The sequence below is a fragment of the Ovis aries genome, chromosome 5, assembly GCF_016772045.2.
Source record: "Ovis aries strain OAR_USU_Benz2616 breed Rambouillet chromosome 5, ARS-UI_Ramb_v3.0, whole genome shotgun sequence".
NCBI classification, from domain to species: domain Eukaryota; kingdom Metazoa; phylum Chordata; class Mammalia; order Artiodactyla; family Bovidae; genus Ovis; species Ovis aries.
In genome coordinates, this window is record NC_056058.1 from 104,641,076 (window position 1) to 104,662,163 (window position 21,088).

General features: G+C 39.6%; 1 protein-coding gene and 1 long non-coding RNA gene across 7 annotated transcripts in view; one reads left to right on the forward strand and one right to left on the reverse strand.

Moving 5' to 3' along the window:
* FBXL17 (F-box and leucine rich repeat protein 17) overlaps positions 1 to 21,088 on the reverse strand; it is a 513,866-nt gene that overhangs the window by 163,760 nt on the left and 329,018 nt on the right. For all 6 annotated transcript variants that reach the window (XM_027970556.3, XM_060416076.1, XM_060416080.1 and 3 more), the window contains one exon: positions 13,517 to 13,593. In XM_027970556.3, coding sequence (XP_027826357.2) covers positions 13,517 to 13,593 — 77 coding nt within the window. The remainder of the gene's footprint in view (positions 1 to 13,516; positions 13,594 to 21,088) is intronic.
* LOC121819691 (uncharacterized) overlaps positions 1 to 21,088 on the forward strand; it is an 83,980-nt gene that overhangs the window by 22,284 nt on the left and 40,608 nt on the right. Inside the window, exons 7-8 of the long non-coding RNA XR_006060051.2 lie at positions 486 to 13,749; positions 19,461 to 19,618. This is a non-coding gene — a long non-coding RNA (uncharacterized LOC121819691). The remainder of the gene's footprint in view (positions 1 to 485; positions 13,750 to 19,460; positions 19,619 to 21,088) is intronic.

Below are 21,088 nucleotides of genomic sequence, written 5' to 3' on the forward strand. Positions count from 1 at the left end.
TACACTACACAGCTCCAAAGTCTAATTCTAAAAATTTTCAACTGGTTTCCTGAAGTTGACAAAAAAGAGGTAAATATTTGTAGAGCCCACTGCATGTAAAACAGGTTTTAAAGAGCCTTGAGATATATCAGGAAATCTTAAGAAATTACAGTAGGTGTCTAATTTAAATGTTATCTTAAAATAACTAATTTAAAAGTATGTGCTATGTAGGCTATTAAAAATAAAAATTTTTTTAATAAAAAGTTAAAAATTCCATTTTTTTCATAAATCCAGAGAATAGAATAGGTTTCAAATCCACATTCTGTTTAACAAAAAGATGAAGTGAGTGCTGTGAGCAAAGCAGCGTAATTACTGGAAGGCTGTTTGCGAGATCTGCCTTTCTGTGTAACTGTGTGTGGGGGGACCTTTCTTCAGGCCTCTGCTGGGTTTGGTGCCCCGTCTGTCCTCAGGGCCCCCAGTGCTATAACCAGTGTTTTCTTCCACAGACTGACGAATGTGGTGGTGATAAGCACACGTGCAGCACACACTCGTGTGCACTCCCTGAATCTGCTCTAACCCCAAAGCAGTGTGGAAGCAAAAGATCATGACATACACTTTACGGGGATATGCATTTATGGAGTAAAGGACTGGCCTTCCCTATAAAACAATTTATACGCAAGTAAATAATGAATAATGGTATCCTGATAGGCACCACACTGAAACCTCTGACAACAAAGAAGCCACAGATTACGTGCAAATTTCAGCATGCCTGCTAAATTCATCTCGCTCTCTGCCACTCAAGAAAGCATTATCAAAATCCAAGTGCGTGAAAGTAAGAAATCCTACCGAATCTAGTCTAATTTAGAAATTTTTACAAAGAAAATGGTTTGCAAACCTTGACTGCAAGGTGTGCTGTAATGGCAAAGTTGAAAACGAATGCTTTAGAGGATTTCACCCAACTTCTTATGTAAACCAGAGCAGAAGGTATGATTCTCATAAAAAGCCAAGTACATTTGCCTCAACATAAAATAGGACTGATTGAATTTCAAACTCTTCATTTATTTTGTAGAGCTGAAATGTTAAGTTCCTTATTGCTGTTCAAAATTGGCTTGAGTCTCATTTATTATGATATATATATATCATGTATTTCATATATATGCTATTTAATATGTATATTATTATCAACACACACACACACACACATATAAAACAGTAGCCCCTCTTTATCTGTGGGGGATACTTTCCAAGACCCCCAGAAGATGCCTAAAACTTGGATAGCACTGAACCCTATGTATGCCATGCTTTTTCCCATACACACATGCCTATGATAAAGCTTAACTTATAAGTTAGGCAAAGTGAGAGAATATCCAAACTGTCAGCATCACTATTCTCGCACCTTTGGGACCCTTATTAAGTAAAATAAGGGCCACAGGGACACAAGCACCGTGCCACTGCAGCGATCAACCTGGGAACTGCAAGGACTCCTCGGGGACAGGCGGAGCCAGCAGCCGGGACTCACGGGCACAGGAGGAATTCACCCTCCAGGCGGGATGGTGCGCACGGCACAGGGGTTCAGCACGCTGCTCAGAAAGGCACACGATGTGAAACTTACGAATTGCTTATTTCCGGAATTTTCTACTTAATATTTTTGGACCACAGTTGACGGTGGGTAAATGAAATCATCAATAGGGGAGACTGGCTTCCCAGGTGGTACTAGTGGTAAAGAACCCACCTGCCAGTGCTGGAGACGTAAAAGACCCGGGTTCGATCCCAGGGTCGGGAAGATCCCCCGGAGAAGGAAATGGCAGCCCACCCCAGTACTCTTGCCTGGGGAATCCTGTGGACAGAGGAGCCTGGTCGGCTACAGTCCATGGGGTCGCAGAGAGTCAGACCAGGCTGAAGCAACTTAACACACAGTCTCCTCATTCAGTTAGAAGAAGCTTTTGGTTATAGGGCATAAATGATTTAAAATTTCAAATGTAACCCTCCTCCTCAAGGAGTTTCAGAAAGGGTCATTCTAGATGGCTTCCTCTGGGTCATGAGCAGCTCTCTGCATGTCTGTCCCATCCTCAGTACCCCAGAGAAGCACCTCTGGACTTGAAATCTCCAAACTGGACTTTCCAAGGCTGACTTGGGAAAGATTTACTAACAGGGCAGGAAGGGGCTGGGTCTTTGAGGGCATTACTGTGATTTCAAATCTAAAAGAACAGAAGAATCCTTCATGAGAGGAAACGAAATATCTTCAAAGCAAAACTGCTTTCTTGGAGAAGCTCCTAGAGCCATATGTGAGGAAAGAGAGAGTAGGAAGAAAAAAAATTGGAAATTTAACCCAAGAAAGAGAGATGATTAAAAATATATTACAAGTATCAATCAAAGAGTACTTAGCGAGTTTTCTATATCCTTTTTTTCTGCTTCTAAGAATTATTTATTATATAAAAGTATTTAGGCAGGCAAAATTTACATGATATCAGTATGAAGGTAGTTCATTCTAAAGAGCCATCATAGAAATAGAAAAGAACCATAATAGCAATGTCCATAACTCCTTGAAGACAATTCTTTTTTGTTTACTCCTGATGTTTAATTTTTAAAATCTCCTTTTCTGTGCCCACACGCAGTGATTCTCCATGAAAGACAAGTTGCTTTCAGGCATTCGGCACTCACTGCATACAGAAGCGCACAGGCTGGATCAGCCACGTCACATTCAACACAATTGCTCGAAAAGTTGAAAAGTTCAAACTATTTATTTAATGTCATGCAGATAAACCCAAGAAAAGGAATACATTTGACAGGTAAATTCTAATTGACTGAGTCTTAAAAAGCCAAGAGAATGATTTAGGATAAGAGTTAAAATGAACAGTTTAATATTTAAGTTATTGATAAAAGTAAGTTTGACTTAATTAGGAAATTAAATTAACCAAACTACCTTTCTGCCTCAAACTTCCATTTAATATCTATTCTAAGTAAAATCATAAAGAGAATCTGTTTGATTCTCTGACTCCCAAAAATATGAGAGGAAAGGAATATTAACACTTATTCATGGATAATAAGATCAATACATGGGGTTTGAAGAGCTTGAGAAGGTTGGCACCGTCCATCTCAAGAACAGCGTCCACCGCGTGCCATGGAAATCCAGCAGCTTTCTACTCAAACGGGCCGCTGACTGACAGATCTAGCTCGTATCTATCCTTGGAAAGAGGTGAACAAGAGCAGTGGTTTTCAAATTGCTAGTCACTCTAGTCAGTGATGCGATCACTTTAGTGAACACCCAACAAGCACTTTAAAGGCAAAATGTATTTCTCACTGTAGAACAAGGGAGTTTAAAAGCCCTGAAATGAGATGATGTCACACCTTACAGTTTGAACACTTTTTCTACTTATTTCCAAATGGGTCCAAGAGGTCATATTTCAGCACTTAAATGCAGAACATCTGAGACAAAATCGGAAGGAAATTCCCAGAGAATTCATGGGGCAGCTAAAATATAAAAATACTTCTCTTTCCCAAGTTCCACTCCTAATTTCTCCAAAAGCAGAAAGTAAGGTAGAATTAGGAGAGTGCTGGATACAGGGATACCTGGAAGCTGCTGCAGGGTGGGTTCCAGACTACCACAGTGAAGTGACAAGAAAGTGAGCCACACGGAGCTTTTCGGTCTCCCAGTGCATATAAAAGTTATGCTTATACTACACTGTAGCCTATTATGTGCATGATAGCATTATGGTTTTTTTTTTTTAAAGAATGTACATAATATTTTGATTACTTTTTGCTAAAAAGTACTATCGTCTGAGCTTTCAGTATGTCACAGTAGTAACATCAAGACTACTAATTACAGATCACAAAGAAATACAGTAAGAAAGGAAAAGCTTGAAACATTCTGAGAATTACCAAAATGTGACACAGAGACACGAAATGAGCAGATGCTGCTGGAGGAATGGCACCCACAGACTTGCTCTCCAGAGGGTTGCCACAAAACCTCCCATGAGTAAAAACTGCAGTGTCTATAACTTGCAATAAAACTAAGCAAAATAAAACGAGGTCTTCCTGTGTACGGAACTAGAAGTTTCTAGTGTGTTGAGAATCCCTAAATGAGGATTCTCTAAAACCCAGGGGGGCTGAACTTGCTGCGTTTAGAATGGAAAGGTTGGACTTGTGATGGGAACTAAAATAGGTTTCAGGCTAGAGGAGTGAAAGGCAGACAATACAGCAATATAAGACTCAGAGAGCAGCACAGACGTAGGAGATAAGTTTCTTTACAAAGCCCAGTCCATTCAAATGACCAAAGTTCTTCAGAAAAACGAGTGATGCCATGTCTCCAGCGTGAAATGCACAAGATGAGCCCGGCACATCTTGACATAACAGGTCAGTGTCAAAAGGACAGGGGAATCAACCCGAAGAAGCGTCTACTGCCAAAAGGACAATCTGAGAAACAATTAAAACAATAACTGCAAGGGGCTGTTGAGATTATAATGACACCTACACAAAAGGAGCAACTGCTCACTGGTCACCTTGGAGAATACTGGAAACCAAATCAGCATTTTGGAAAATGGTACATAGAGAGAAAAAAATCCTGTATTATTCCGTCCTTTCCTATATAAATTGAACTCAAGTAAACTAAGAAGTTAATAAAGGAAAGTTGCTCTCAATATAAGGAAATCTTGCTAATAAATGAGGAAGACCTGGTAAGGCTTAATCCTACCAGTGTCCGTGGGTGTAACAAGGTGAGCCTAATTAGTGAAGGACAAACAGTAAAATCAATTAGTTTAATGTTTAATTTCTATTTTGCTACAAGTGTTACTATCATTTTCTAGTGGGAAAATTGGCAGAAGTTTTCGTTTCACTTTATTTTTTCCAAATAAATATCAGATGCCAAGTGTCTTACATAGGCTAATTAACCAGGGAAGAGGGAAGGAGATTTAGTCAAAAACGCAGCTGGGGAGGGTGAAATGTCTTAGATTATGTGAAAGGGAAGGGGAGACCCTAAGAGGGCCCTCGCAGACCCAGTTCACCACTGCAGGAGGGAGAGGTGGAGCCCTGAGCTTTAGCCCGTCTCCTGCTCGCCGTGAACTATCTCAGCAGATGAGAGCACTGATGCTAGAGACCCTGATGCTGGGAAAGGCTGAAGGCGCGAGGAGAAGGGGACGCCAGAGGATGAGATGGCTGGATGGCATCACCGACTCCATGGGCATGCGTTTGAGCAAACACCGGGAGTTGGTGATGGACAGGGAGGCCTGGCGTGCTGCAGTCCATGGGGTCACAAAGAGTCGGACACGACTGCGACTGAACTGGACTGATGCTGAAGAGCATCAAGGAGGCAGACAGCAGAGCCACACTGAAGAGGCTCCATTTTCACTCCTCAGAGGACATTCCTGGGAGCGGCACTCCTAACAGAAGAGGACCAAGAGGCGCCGACTCAGGCGAGGACACTGAGGTCCCGGGAACTTCTGAGCTCGGGCTCAAGAAAGAACCCAGAGAAGAGGGCGACTGCTGATGCTTCAGGGAATGGCACAGAACTGTGTGTCTCTAGAAATACCTGGACTTTGAAACACTGCTGGGAAGCCACGTCTCTTAATGTTAGCTGAACTGCTTTTAAAGGATCATTTAAATAAAGAAATCATTTCTATAAGAAAAGCTGGGAAATGTAATAAGTTATCTGCAGATAATCCAGTAAATGATTTAGAGGGAGATTATAGTTCCAGTGTCACTAATTAATGAAAACCTATATGGGCTCGATTTCCTCATCCATTAAAAAAGAGTAATAATATTTATGCTTCCTTCATAAACTTTTGGTAAAAATTTAGAAAGAGTGCAAGAAAAAATTTAACTCCTGAAGAATTATATACAACTTTGAAGTTAAGAAACATTTGTTGAATATATGAATACATCCTGAGTATCAATGAGAGTCTCTACCTCCTGGCACAGGAATGTTTCACCATAGAATGCAGCTAATGCTTGGTGTCAGCACAACAAAGTTATAGTGAATAAGCATGGTAAACCTATTAAGTTCTATAACTATATAATTAAAGCTCATGGAGTAGTTGCTTTGTGATACTTTTTTTTTAATACAAAGATGGACAAAAGAGAGTATCATGAATTTCAGTTACATCATTTAAGCTCTGACAACTGGGACAATCCAACAAAGCTTTCTAGTAATAAATACTCCTAAGCACATCACTGACCTATGAGTGGTTATCCAAGAGACTGATTTATTATTGAATCCAGGCTGAGTGCCAAAGAATTGATACTTTTGAACTGTGGTGCGGCAGAAGACTCTTGAGAGTCCCTTAGACTGCAAGGAGATCCAACCAATCCATCCTAAAGGAAATCAGTCCTGAATATTCATTGCAAGGACTGATGTTGAAGCTGAGACTCCAATACTTTGGCCACGTGGTGGGAAGAACTGACTCAATGGAAAAGACCCTGATGCTGGGAAAGACTGGAGGCAGGAGGAGGAGATGACATAGGATGAAATGGGTGGATGGCATCACCAACTCAATGGACATGAATCTGAGCAAACTCCGGGAGATAGTGAAGAACAGGGAAGCCTGAAGTGCTGCAGTCCATGGGGTCGCAGAGTCAGACATGACTTAGTGGCTGAACAACAACACAATATCATATAGTTACTCACAAACTATGTGAACCTGAGTTTCCACATCTGTTAGCTGGAATACTAACAGTCCATATCTAAAACAGGGTGCTAAGGGAATTAAATGAATACACGTGATTAAATGAATGAAAACATCCAATAAATGTTAGCTATTCTATTGTTATGGAAATTAACATTTCACATTCTTTCATTTGAGCTGGGTACTTGATTAGTAGTTAGAACCCAGAGTAGTGTTCCCTTTTATAGATGTTAAGAGAAGTTGTTACCATGGGAATGGTGACTAAGACAGGAAAAGTCGAAATGAAAGCTGGAACTTACTCTGAATTTTCAACTAGAATATTTTCATAAGGTTTCTTCAAAATTTGCCCGTGTGTGCGCGTAATCACTTTGGATGATTTCTGCTCTTTCTTTAGATTAACCAACGCATGCAAACGCACCCATTCCAACACCTGCTCGCGCTCCGAGCCTTCCCTAGACTGCACCACCTCAAACGCCCTCCCTTCTCCTCTCCGCCCACCACACCTCCTCCAGCGAAGACTTCATTCGCTTATGGCCCTGTCCTCCTGAGTCCCTACGTCTCATAGGGCCTTTTTAAAAAATTTGACCCCATCATGTTGCTCGAAACATTCTCACTGCTTTTATCTGCTTTCCCTATGTTAAGAGTATATACTTCTCACTCATCTCTGTATACTCCGCAGCACCCAGCCAGCACACAGCCAGTACACATCTGCTGAATGAAACAGAAATGGAGCCAGCCCAGAACACATCCCAGGATTAGAAAGAAATTTAGATATTATGTCGGTCAACTCCTTACTCCAGTGCTTCCAACCTTCCATCTTCTTTTCAAGAGATTATCTCAGTTTGAATAACTCTTTAAGAAAGAGCTCACTACCACTTAAGACATCTGGTTTCAGTAAGTCTTCAACATTAGGAAACTGTTTTTGTGTGTGTGTGTGTGGGAAATAAGAAACCTAGTATTATAGCAGTTATCTTGGTGTTCATTGCAGTCCCCTTCGGATTTGCTAGTTGCTGATGTAATACTGACAATAGTCAACAATGACCATATCACAGCACACTTCAAGGAAAATCAGTGCTTAGTCTGAGTATTGAAGGTACTAAGGGCACTAAAGTAGGCACTCTGAAAAAATGACCTTTTATGTGATTTGGGACAAATTTCTTTTATCTATAACAGAACTCCTTCATGAGATTAATGTTAAGAGTTAATTAAAATTAAAATCAAGCTTTCTATTTTAAAGATGCTAATAAGTAACTGAGAAAAGGAAAGTGGGAAAGTAAATATTTCAGTTAACAATTAAGTTGTATATGGAATTAAGTATTTGGCTATAAAAATTAATAAATTAATTGAAGCAACAACATTAGTGTATTTGGAGGTATAAGAAAGTTCAGGGCAAGCACAGAAATTGGTCCATTTGTCTTTTAAATGTAAGTTAGAAGATTTGTTAATTAAAAAAACTCTATTACATACAAAGCTAGAGTTGGCCCTTGAATTGGTTATGGGAGACTTTTCTTAAAAGAAATGTATTAAGAAGTGCTTCTTTTAATTATAATTCTTAAAAATTATAATTACCAAAATTTTGGTGAAAAATCATGACCATTACTGAAAAGAAAGAAAAAAGACAATAACAGTTGTTAAGTACAAAAGGAGACATACAAACCCAATGGTGAGGTGCTCCAGGAACAGAAGACTTACAAGTGACGAGAAATGACTTTTAAGATGGGCACACCACAAGGAGAATTTGCAACAATCAAAGATTTAGCATTTTAGTATTATTTTGTTAGAAACAGTAAAAGCTATCTATATTTAAATAACAGAATGGAGAGAAAATGTGAGTAATCACCAGGAAACAATAAGGCACTCTTCTTGACTTGCAAATCTATTTTTAAAGTTTGTCTCTCTCACTTCACAACTATTAGAGTCATTCCTGCTGACAAAAGGAGCTGAATCTTACCCAGCAATCTTGGAGTAGTCTGAAATACAACTGAAAATGAAACAAAACATAGAAGAAAAAAAACCAAGAATTTAATTTTAAATGGAACATCACTGTATGTAATGCATACCTAATAATATGAAAAATAAGATGGCATAAGAAAGGGCCAAACTATCTTTCACATAAGATTTTCTTCTTGAATCAGCACTGGTTTGGCAAGAAAAGAAAAAGAAAAAGAGACACTTCTGATACTAGTGCAACCCCGAGTGCTTGGTGGGGTCTCTTTTTGTTTCTTTAGTGTACTTATTCTGATCATGTATCCAGGATCTAATTTGGGTTAACTAATAGCTGAAGAGGTCTGGTATCCCAGGAAAAGGTAGTGACCATACCACCTATTAATCCTTCCATAGTGCCAGAAGGTCAGCAAGGCTGGGGTGAGGCAAGGGCTAGACCTGGGCAGAGATGAAAGGCTGCGGGCACTCCCTGCCCTTTCTCTCGTCCGGAAGAAGGAGGCGCATTACCGGTTTTCCTTTCCTCCTCCTGTAATCAGCAGGCGGCGCTGTGCTCTGGGCTCCGCAGGACTGAGGCCTCAGGGGCACACACACCAGCAGGCTGCTCGAGCACAGGGCCCGCACCCAGCGTGTCCATCACGGCAGGCCAGCTGAAATGGCATCTGACATGATAATCGCTGGAACACTGACCTCCTTTTCTGGGAGGTCACTTTGGCCCAGAGTAACCCAAAAGCTTCCACGGCAGGCCTGCGGTTGGGCGCTCAATCTCGGAGCAGGCAGAGGGCCGGGCGAGCACAGGAGGGCCAGCCAAGGGCTGTTCTGGGGCAGCAGGGACCCTGGAGGCCCCAGACGGCTAGGTCAGAAGTTGAGTGTTTCCAGTCCTCTTTAATTAAAAGGTTATTTGACAACTTGAGACAGGAAGCAAAAAGATATCCCTTAGAGTGCATTTCCAAGACCCTCAGGAGTGCTAAAGTCAAAGGGAATGTGCTAACAACCCACAAACCAGGATCCTTTTTACAACTGCTCCCTGACACGGTGTCACACTGGTGACCTTCACTGCCAAGATGCGAGCTGAGAGAAGGGTTTTCTTCATCCATCTCGTTTATTAGACCATAGGGTCTCTGCCTTACTGCCCAAGACTGGCTCTGACCTCCGCAGGCATGAATGATACTCGCTGACTTCTCCTGTTCCCGTTAACCCTAAAGACATACCTTTCTGAAGGAGGAGAATTTTTCAACAGAAAAGTATTTGAAGGCAAGCGGCAAGGCAGGTTGGAAATTCTTCACTGACAAATTATTATAAGAACAAAAAAAAGCATAAGGGGAGCCAAATTATCCCAAAAAAATGAAGGTAATCCAGAGAAAAGAAAGGGAAGACGCGTAAGATAGGGAGACAAAGATTTTCGACTTTTTGGTGCATCTTTCTTTTCATTCCCTACAAAGAACAATATGGTTTAGAGAGCTCAGGTGTGGAAGCCAGTTAGGCACGCATGGACTAATAAAGGTCAAGCTTATAAAGAACGATTCCCACAAACAGAAAGCCACCCTTGGAGGAGGCAGAGGCCTGATTCTTCTTCACAAAAACAGAGAGTTCTTGCAATTCTAGAGTTAGAAGAGCTGCTAGTTAGTGAGTATCCACTATGCCACCAGGCAAAATACAGATGCTTCTCATTCATTCTCACCACCTTTTATGTCCGCATTATCATGTGCTTAACAGATGACAAAACTAAAAGGTTAAGTAACTTAGTCCAGATCATTAAAAAAAAAAAAAGGTGAGGCAAATTCTAACCTAACTCTCTGACACCTTAGTTTGAATTTTTTTCCTGTGATAACAGCCCATAACATTTATTTGTTTAGTGACAGAAGAGTGACAATTTTATTTTGTCTTTAGGGAGCAATTCCCCAAGACTGTATTTTCCATTCAGCTGTGCCTGAATTATTGATTTGTTTATAATTGTTATCCTTTACCATAAAGATCTATGTTCAATCTGGGGAATAAGAAGCCTATTAGAATGATACTTTTCTCCATAACAAGTATACCATATATCAATTAAAATGAACATAACTGCCTACCAGCCTGGCCAGGTGTCGCTAAGTACTAAAATACCACATTCAACACCTGTGAGAATCTCAACAAAAATTACAAACGATAAGCCAGGCGAGCTGCTGTTTCTGAATTGATGCAACCTGCAAAGAACTTCAAAAATCTCAGGATACTGTACTGGGAGCATGTACAAACACACCAAGGGGAAAGGAGGTCAGAAGGAGACTGGCTGGAATATGTGCAAACCAACAGGAAGGAGAATTAGGGTAGTCTCTTGAAGGATGAGAGTCTTCTGGTATCAGGCACATCAAATTGTACTATTTCTAAGTAGCTTCAAAAAAAAAAAATCCTACAGAATATATATTCAGTTAAAAAAGAAAAACAGCATCTGCTTTTCTTTCTTAAAATTTATAATTAACACAGGGCAAAGGATCACATCCTCCCCTAGTAGAGCAGTTACTTCCAAAAACATGCTGTTTCTCTGGTTACAATGAATAATCTTTTCTGCTGTCTTTTTGACAAAACTGTACATGTGTTATTGGCAGGGTACAAGGAGGAAGGGAGATGAGCTGAATGTTCAGTAATTTTTTGAAATTTTACAATCAAGTAGCAATTATGGCACAATCTCATAAACTATCGAACTTTACCCTTTTACCTCAACTGTGCCCCAACATTTTGAAGAACACAACGGATGCACAGAGGCTTTCACCACAAATCCTCTGAGGACCTAAAACCCCAGGGAGAAGGAAGGGAGATGAGCTGGGCAGAGGGCTTGAGAGCTGGAGGGTATGAAAAAAGAAAACCACAATCGATTTCTCCATGGAGGGAGGCAACCCTCAAAATGTTCACTTCTAGTTTCTCTCAAGTAGACTAGGTCAGTGGTTCTCAGTTTCGGCTGACATTGCCATCGTCTAGGCCCATGTTATTGCCTAGGCACCACCTCTGGGAAACTCTGAAATCCCTGTGTAAGATTCAAGCATCAGGATGCTTTACAATTTCCCCAGGTGATCCCGACCTGCAGAGAGGGTTGACAAGAGCTGACCTAAATAATTCGGAGAGATGGATAAAGGCAGACCACATGGGCAAAGGATTAACATAATTTTCACCTCACCAGGAGGAAAAAACAAAAACAAAACCTAAAGTCTCAAAACACCAGAACAAGAGACTATCACTGAACAATAGCAGGAAACAAGAACAATACGTAATAGCAACAGCAACAGCAAAGGGCTCTTCCAAGACCTTCCCTCCCAGGAAAGAAGAGGAGGTGGAAGAATTGTGTGAATCTTCCCTCTGTCCCTCTCCTGCAGGAAAGCAAGTTCGCTCAGCAGTACACACTGCGCTCTCATTAGACCAGGAACACGCGGGAGCACGAAGTCAGTTTACACGGGAGGAGACAGCCTCAGAGACGTGAAGGATCATCCCGAAGGCCAAGGCACAAGGACCGAACTTGACTCCACAGCTGTCCCAGGTCTAAAGCGCCTCCTCTTCTCCATAACGTCCGGACCATTTCTTTGCACTGGCTAACTTACTGGTACTGCAACAATGTGTAATTTTAGGAACAGTTTCCATTGAGGGATTGGTCCACCCTTTTCCTGGCAGTTAATAAGATTGGAGAGGCAGGTAGGGGACTAATGGTAAAGGATTTTGAATGCCAAGTAAAGCGTTTGGAATGAATGAATGTACTAGTTAATTACCAAATCTACAGGTATTGAGGATCTGCCTGGTTTGGGGCAGAGAGAACACTCTAAGGTCTAGACAAAAGGGAGGCATTGACGGTTTTAGAGTTACTGTATCTTACAGGCAATCTAATATGCCAAACCAGAAAACAAACTACAAGCAAAAAGAAAACACCAAAACACCCCTGTCTCATGCTGTAATTACGGAAAAGACAACAACCCAGAAGCAGTATGGATAAATCCATGTAAGAAATTCACCATTCTCAAAAAATAAACTCGGAAAAGAAATTAGGGTTATCTTTAAGCCAAATCCTTTATGTTATTTTTTTATTTCTTGTTATAGCTTACATGGAGTTTTTCCAAAGGATGAATTTAGTAACTGATAAAATACAACTCTCCCATTCAGGCCAGTATGATATCTTAGGATTGGAATCAATTATCAGCATATGTTGGATTAACAGTAAAAAAAAATATATATATATATATATAATGAATTATTAGTTTCCCTCAAGGTAGAAATCATATTCTCCAATGTAAAGAAATTTAAAAATCAGAAGACAGAAATGGAAATCATTTAAAAACATCTAGTTAAAACTCTGTATTTAGAATAAATATGCAAATTAATAGTAAAAATATTTATAATGCGCTGAACAAAAGAGGAATGCCTAGGTGGGTTATTTTATTACTCCAATAGGATGATTTCATCCTTTTCATCTTTTTATATAATGACTTGCTTTTCTCCACTTGAAAGGAATATTTAAAATTAACATACTTAAACTTTTACAAACAAATGTATAGACCTTTTACTTCCTATATATCTAAACTTCCTATTGGAAGTTTCCAATGTTTTAAAGAATTTAAGGCATTAAGAAGGTTGGCATTTGGAAAGTAAGCAAGCGTGCATTTGACATGACATAAATTAAGCAAATCACAACATAATAATTAAATTATATCAAATATTTAATTATCCTACCATTTATTTTCATCATATAGAAATTTTAGCCATATGTTTTAATCCTGTGTGAGTATGCGAGTATGTATATGATTTCATGTGGTGAAAAAACTGATATATATACTCATTTTACTCTGGTCCTAATTTCAGAATTTCTTGATTTGGGGCAGTATGATCAGAGTTTGCCTGAGTAAAGATATAGCTCAGTCTCTATGAGACAGTAGCTTTTGATTTCTTTTGAAAAAGCTTTCAAAGATCTTGTACCTTTGTATTCTTGAAAACGATTAGGACAATGGCTCATTACATACCGTAATCTGTGATTTTACAGGACACCAAATACAGCTCTTTCAGGTTCTGTCCTTCCTTGGCGATAACCTCCACACACCTGAAACACAGGCAAAGAAGTGGCGAGTTACACTAATGTGCTTCGAGTTAAATTAGCAGGAGTCTGGCCACGACTACCACAGGAAGAGGCCAGCACTTGATGAATACCACAGCTCTCTTCTTTCCACAAACCGCTTTCAAGGTGTTTCGGGCAAAGGTATTATATTTCCTGCTTTTTAAATTCAAGTGCTTTAATACTTAAATGACCTTAATTAAATACATTTATGACTAGTGCATCTTGTAAAGCTAAACTGATGAAAAAGAGATATTCCTCTAACAGCACTGTTACATTTGGTAATAAAAGATTAGTAAACATATGCTATATAATGAATATTTATCATTTACATTAAAAAGAGTAATGAAACTATGAAACATGGATGCTCATTATAAGGGATTCCCTGGTAGCTCAGCTGGTAAAGAATCCGCTAGCAATGCAGGAGACCCTGGTTCGATTCCTGCAAAGGGAACTGGCTCATTATAAGTGAATGTAATATTGTTCATGGTTTAATTTTTAATGGTGGAGTTTGATCACACTGACACACATTTGTGAAGTTTTATTCAACATAAAAATGTTTTAAAAATCTGTGACACTGATTAAAGAAGAAAGAAAAATCATATGTATAGGAATATCAATATATTTCCCCTGGTTTTATTATTAATGTTTTAGATGAACTGTTGCATATATATAGGCCATTTAAATAATATAGATACAGATGTGTATGATTTAGTCTCTTCTGGTTTCATTTAAGTTAAAATTTTGAGTGGTGCACCCTGCTCTAATGTCCACAGTGGAACATGTAACACAAACCTCAATGAACGTTATAAACAATGACTAACAACACTGTCTATTTGATGGCTCAGTCCCCTGTAATATCAGAAAAACCTGTGCAACCAACCTGAACACGTCGGCATGTGCTTCCTTCAACGCAGTCCCCGTTTTAATCTTTATAAACAACAGTTAAGTAAAAGGGTAAAAGCACAAAGAGTCATTAACCTTTTCTAGGAAGTAAGGACCAAGTAATTTGATACCTGTGTGTATAATCCATCAAAAAATTACCGAGTATCCATCTCTGTCTTTCAGATATTTTATTTGCTGTCCAGCTTATTTGTAGGTATCTTCATAAAATGTCAGGAAATTTTATACAATTTTACTTCACATAATTCATTACTGAAGGTTAAATTAGTTATAGAGAAGACATATTTTTCTTTTAAAAATATTTTATATAATATTGTCTTAATAGAATGATAAACATTTCTAAGTTCCTCAGACTAACTGAATAAACATTTTTTTGGCTATTAAAAAAAAAAGATTTATTATAAAAAATGGGTAAGCTGTTCCATGGTTACAACAGAAAACTTAAAACAGTAACAATGTAATTATGATTGATATAGCTTATTATGAGGGAAATTTTAAACCTAATTCTGCATCATTTGACTTTAATGTAATATTTGAATAAAGTCTTAAAAAAGAAAAATAAAAGCAGAAATGAAGCTAACTACAGGCAACAACCATGTTTTACATATGACTTTTAAAACTGATTTTCATATCCTAAGGATAAAAATAAAGGCCCTGCTTGGTTATAATATCATAAATAGTTAATTTAAAAAGTCTGCTTTCTGCCATGCATAGCTCTCTGTCTGTCTCCATCACCTTCCAAAAAAGTTAGCAGATCCAACATGTTGTATGACCACAAAATGAAATATTAGTGCAGAAATATGTTCACATCATTTATTTTATTTTCACGGTCTTTTCAAATAGTTCAAAACGCCTGATTATGGAAAACAATCTAAACAGACACAATATCCTATTTGTGTTCTCACCACCTGATTCTGCATCAGATATGCTACAAGAACATGTGATCATAAGAGACACACAGAGCCGACTACAGACGGCAACTAACACAAAGTGATTTCCCCGTACAGGCCAGATCAAATGCTATTTCACAGGCAACAAGAACTGGTATTCACATAAAATAAGATAATCACTCACTGGGTAGAAACTGTCCTAAAAATGATGAAAGGCCATAAGCATCAGGTTTCCTCCCTACGTGAGACAGAAAAGTTATTATGAACAGATAACACAAATATATTTAGCTTACTCAAGAGGCAACAGCCAAGAGAAAGCACATGATTAAGAAATAAAGAGTATACATGTTTCAGAGAAATGTAAGAGAAAAGCATTTTACTTTTACAAAGGACCACGCAGGATTTTTGTTTCTGTTTTAAAAAGTTCGGCTGCATGAGGTCTTCCAAGTACTTTTCCATTATCCTGTGATCCCAACCAGTGTGCTAGAAGTTATGTGCAACATGAAGCCATTCCTCAAAAAGGAATTCAGAGAGGGAAAATAAAATGTTCCTTGGAAGATTTTTAGCAGAATTTATTATTTTTTAAATTAAATATCACATATTTCACAGATGTGATCTTTGAGAAGTCCCTGGACTGAAACTCAGTATCATACTAACAGCAAATTAATGGTTCAAATAAATAGGTAAAATAGCTAATTTTTTTGACAGTTGAAAATGGAAGTGGTTCATGTTATCCTGTTAGTGCAAACTGGTGGAAAGTGGAACCCCACGTCTGGTCCCTGGCTAGCGTCTGAAGTGAAGAGTACTTGCTTGGTCATGTCCGACTCTTTGCAACCCCATGGACTGTAGCCCACCAGGCTCCTCTGTCCTTGGGATTCTCCAGGCAAGAATACTGGAGTGGATTGCCATTCCCTTCTCCAGGGGATCTTCCCATCCCAGGGACTGAACCTGTGTCTCCCGCTTTGCAGGCAGATTCTTTACTGTCTGAGCCACCAGGGAAAGCCAGTGTCTGAAGCCCTGCAATTAGTCTAGGTCTAGCTCCCTAGGCAGCCTGTAGTGACAGCAAGTCACGGTGACAGCTCCTGGTTGGTGACTGTCCTTTCCTCCGGAAACTTTCAGAGTCCAGTCTAGAGCATATCTGGGCACTTCTCTGGAGCTCAGACAGTAAAGAATCCTCTTGCAACGTAGGAGACCTGGGTTAAATCTGAGTTGGGAAAATCCGCTGGAGAGGGGAATGGCTAGCCACTCCAGTATTCTTGCCTGGAGAAGTCCATGGACAGATATTTACAAGACGTACCATAACACAACACACGTTCTGTTGAACACATTTACTCTAAATAATTCTACTCTGTTTGAAAAGTCTTGGCTCTAGTTGTGACCTTTGTGCTGTGCTGTGCTTAGTCGCTCAGTCGTGTCCGACTCTGTGACCCCGTGGACTGTAGCCCACCAGGCTCCTCCCGTATTACAGGAGGATTCTTCACCATCTGAGCCACCAAGGAAGCCCAAGAATCCTGGAGTGGGTAACCTATCCCTTCCGCAGGGGATCTTCCCAATCCAGGAATCAAACTGGAGTCTCCTGCACTGCAGCCGGATTCTTTACCAACTGAGTCACCAGGGAAGCCCAGTCATGCCCTTTAGTCAGGACTTAACATCAGAGCATTTCCCAGTTCACTGTATAGACTGTATGCAGGCAACAAAAAAAAGTGACAAAGCGTTAGTAATTACCTCAACACTCTGACTACAGGCATTCATGTAAATTTAAGGGGCATTTAAAATGATACCAAAAAGAGAGGGGAATGTTTGCAGAGAGTGCAGGAATACAAAAGAACCAAAGACCCCATTTAAAACCTTTGCTTCACAATCCTCTTGGCTATTCACAGATAATGAAAAGGAGAATATTCATTAATTTCAGTGATAAATCATAGTTTGTTCCCAGGGGTAAGCCATGAATCCCTAAACTCAGAATTCAGAACTCAAAATCTGCCCATTCACCCACCCCGTCCCTGCCCTCCCTAAGGATGAACCTCAGAATACCACATGACCACCATTCTCTATGGCTCAATGCATTCGAAGACTTCCTACTGCATACATGACAACCCAAGGAATTACAAAACTTGGGGAAAGAACAAAGATCCTTCGAGAAAGGAATAATCTCTAACATTATCAAGAAACATTCCTAATATAGGAATATGCCAAGCGGAAGATGCAGAAGAATATCAAATACCGTTAAAGGAGCCCGTGAACATCAAACACGAGCCGGCTCCACCCTCTCCCTGAGTTCTGAGAAGTAAGAGGAGGCATGTCTTAGCAAGAGCGAATGAAGAGCGGGAAGATGGACATTCTGTTCTCAGCTCCATGAAACCACAGACAGCCCTATCTTCTTCAGAGTCCCACATTACCATTCTTCATGAAAATGAGGGCCTCTGTGAAAAGCTTCTCCAAATCAAATGTCCTAGGTGCATTTAAATATATTTTAGTTCATTCTGAATTGCCTCCTCTCAGATTATTTTCTTGCTTTCATGTTTTGGCAGGGTTCTGAATAGAATAAAAAAATTGCACCCATTGTAAATTCTTGAGTAACAGCTGTTGAGTACATATATATATATACACTTTGTTAGAATACCGAAAAGGGCCAGAAAACCTGCTCTAAACTACCCAAAGCACGCAGAATAATTTTTTATAATAATGTGCTTTTATGCTCACTTGCTTTTGATAATGTTCTAAAATACACCTGAAACATTTGATGAAATATGGAAAACAACAAAAAGGTTATTTTTGTGAGCAATATACGTTTTTTCTTCCAAGAAGAGAAGGCATTACTTAATTTCGGGAAAACGCTGTCTCCTTAGCAATAGATTCTTAATCACCTGATTTATGTGAAGGGTAAAGGTTAATGAATTAAGCTGTGTAAGCTTCAAAACTATCAAAGGAATTCAAAAGAGCCTCGAATTATGGAAAACAATGGCCCATTCTACATACATACCAAATTTTTATGTTTTTTGTCTCCCACTCAAAAGCTGGAACGTGGCATTAGTGACAATTGAAAAGAACTAATGAGGAAATATGACTACATTGCTTGCAAGAGGAGTGTCCTAGGAGACCTTGTTACTGTTTGTGATGTGCTTCACATCCAAAAGAAGCTAATTGGAGCTGCCAGACCCTGGTTTGCAAATCTCACTTTAAAGGACAGGCTCAATCACCTCAGAGGTGTGAAAAGAAATGTCCCCATTAGAGATGCATTAGCGTGTGGCTTGGTGAATTTCTAAGCAAACTTTAGGATGTTCTTTCCTAAGTCACTTTTATATTCGAATAATAGACATATCTGCAAGCAGAAGAAAAAATGTAACAAGACAAAAACCACCCTACAGATTTAAACAAAAAGTATGAATAGTGCTGTAAAGCAATTGGCAAATAAGTGCAACAGGGAGCTAGGTAAGCTTAAGGTTGAATAAACATGTAGATCAAACCCTGAAACTCCTGAAATGCAAACACATCATAAAAGTGATCCATTTGGGGGGCTCAGAAATGGAGCTCCAGCTTCATCGTTCCCTGAAACCAGACAAGCCAACAAGCTGCCCTGGATTATAGTCACTGTGAGTGGGTGAAAGCAGATGAGGCTGCAACACACATACAAACAAAAGAGAAAGGAATGAAAAAGGAGGTACAGAGTCTAAAAAGAGAAACAAGGGAGCGACTTTGGTCCAGTTCTGTGCTATGAAAGCTCATCCTGACTAACTCATATACGGGTCATTAAAATGATAGCAGAGGTCACCAAAACACAATTTGGCATCTTACAAAAAGAATAATGATATTTGATTGATTTTTCTAAAGCCTCAAATCAAGTTTTGCTGAGGAATAATCCAATCTCAGTGCAGTGAGTGAATGGGCATGATTTACAGGTATATCCTGCTTTCAGAATGTGTACGATATAAGATATCTCTATGTTAAAAAAGACAAATTTACAGTTAAACATTTACAAGATGAATCAATTCAAGAATTAACGAATAGTACCCTTCTACTTATATGTGAATATAATTTCATTTATAAACATTCCATTAACAGGCACATTTTCCAGTAATGCAACACCTTAACTTTACAAAGCATGAAATGGTTATTTTATCTTTAAAGAAATGCACATAAGGACAAATGGAAGAAAGACTATTTTGGGAAAGTGACACATGGAATCAAAGTGGTGTGCTCAGTGCCCTTTGTATTTTACGGTACGCTTTCTTGTAAATGTTCTTCTGTTTTATCCTTTTCACAGCACAGTATCAGATATATACTTGTCAATTTTTCATACAAACATCTAAAGATAATCTCACAGAAGAGATGTTTATTGCAAGAGAGTTGTTTTTTTTTTTTTTAAAGCTGACTTGCAATTAAAACACTAAAGCGTTTGCTCAAAACACGTTCTTAATATACCTCAGGGGCAAAGACTAGGAGCCACATGCAAAATGTCACCAGCTCCACCAGTTACAACAATTATCTTGGGATATTCATTAAGTTCTCACTTACCAAATGTTATTCTCTGGAAAGCCAATATCTGATTGGTGAATCTAAGATTAATTTAGAAATTTGCTATTTAAACAGTGGAAAATGCCTATTTTGTCACACAGAGATAGTGAAAGGTTACAAAATGAGAAGAGTAGTTTGCTTGTTTTTAATTACCACAGAAAGTAGCCTGTAAACTGAAATGTTATTGCAGCGTTAAGTTCTGTGGGTCTGCAACTCTGCGGAAAGGGGTGCTGTTGCGCCTGCGAAGGAGGCAGAGCTGCTGCCGTCATCTGCAGACCCTTTCTGGGCCAGCCTTCTCCAGCCACCTCCAGCATCGGAAGGCTTCCTAACTGGAGAGGAAGAGCCCAGGAGACAGCACTGAAAAAGGAGCAATAAGGCAACAAAAGAATACGATCAGTAACTTCAGATATGCAGATGACACCACCCTTATGGCAGAGAGTGAAGAGGAACTAAAGAGCCTCTTGATGAAAGTGAAAGAGGAGAGTGAAAAAGCTGGCCTAAAGCTCAATATTCAGAAAACGAAGATCATGGCATCCGGTCCCATAACTTCATGGGAAATAGATGGGGAAACAGTGGAAACAGTGTCAGACTTTATTTTTTGGGCTCCAAAATCACTGCAGATGGTGACTGCAGCCATGAAATTAAAAGACTCTAATTATTCCTTGGAAGAAAAGTTATGACCAACCTAGATAGCATATTCAAAAGTAGAGACATTTACTTTGCCGACTAAGGTCCGTCTAGTCAAGGCTATGGTTTTTCCAGTAGTCATGTATGTATGTGAGAGTTGGACTGTGAAGAAGGCTGAGCGCCGAAGAATTGATGCCTTTGAACTGTGGTGCTGGAGAAGACTCTTGAGAGTCCCTTGGACTGCAAGGAGATCCAACCAACACATTCTGAAGGAGATCAGCCCTGGGATTTCTTTGGAAAGAATGATGCTGAAGCTGAACTCCAGTACTTTGGCCACCTCATGCGAAGAGTTGACTCATTGGAAAAGACTCTGATGCTGGGAGGGATTGGGGGCAGGAGGAGAAGGGGACAACAGAGGATGAGATGGCTGGATGGCATCACTGACTCGATGGACGTGAGTCTGAGTGAACTCTGGGAGTTGGTGATGGACAGGGAGGCCTGGCGTGCTTCAATTCATGGGGTTGCAAAGAGTCGGACACGACTGAGCG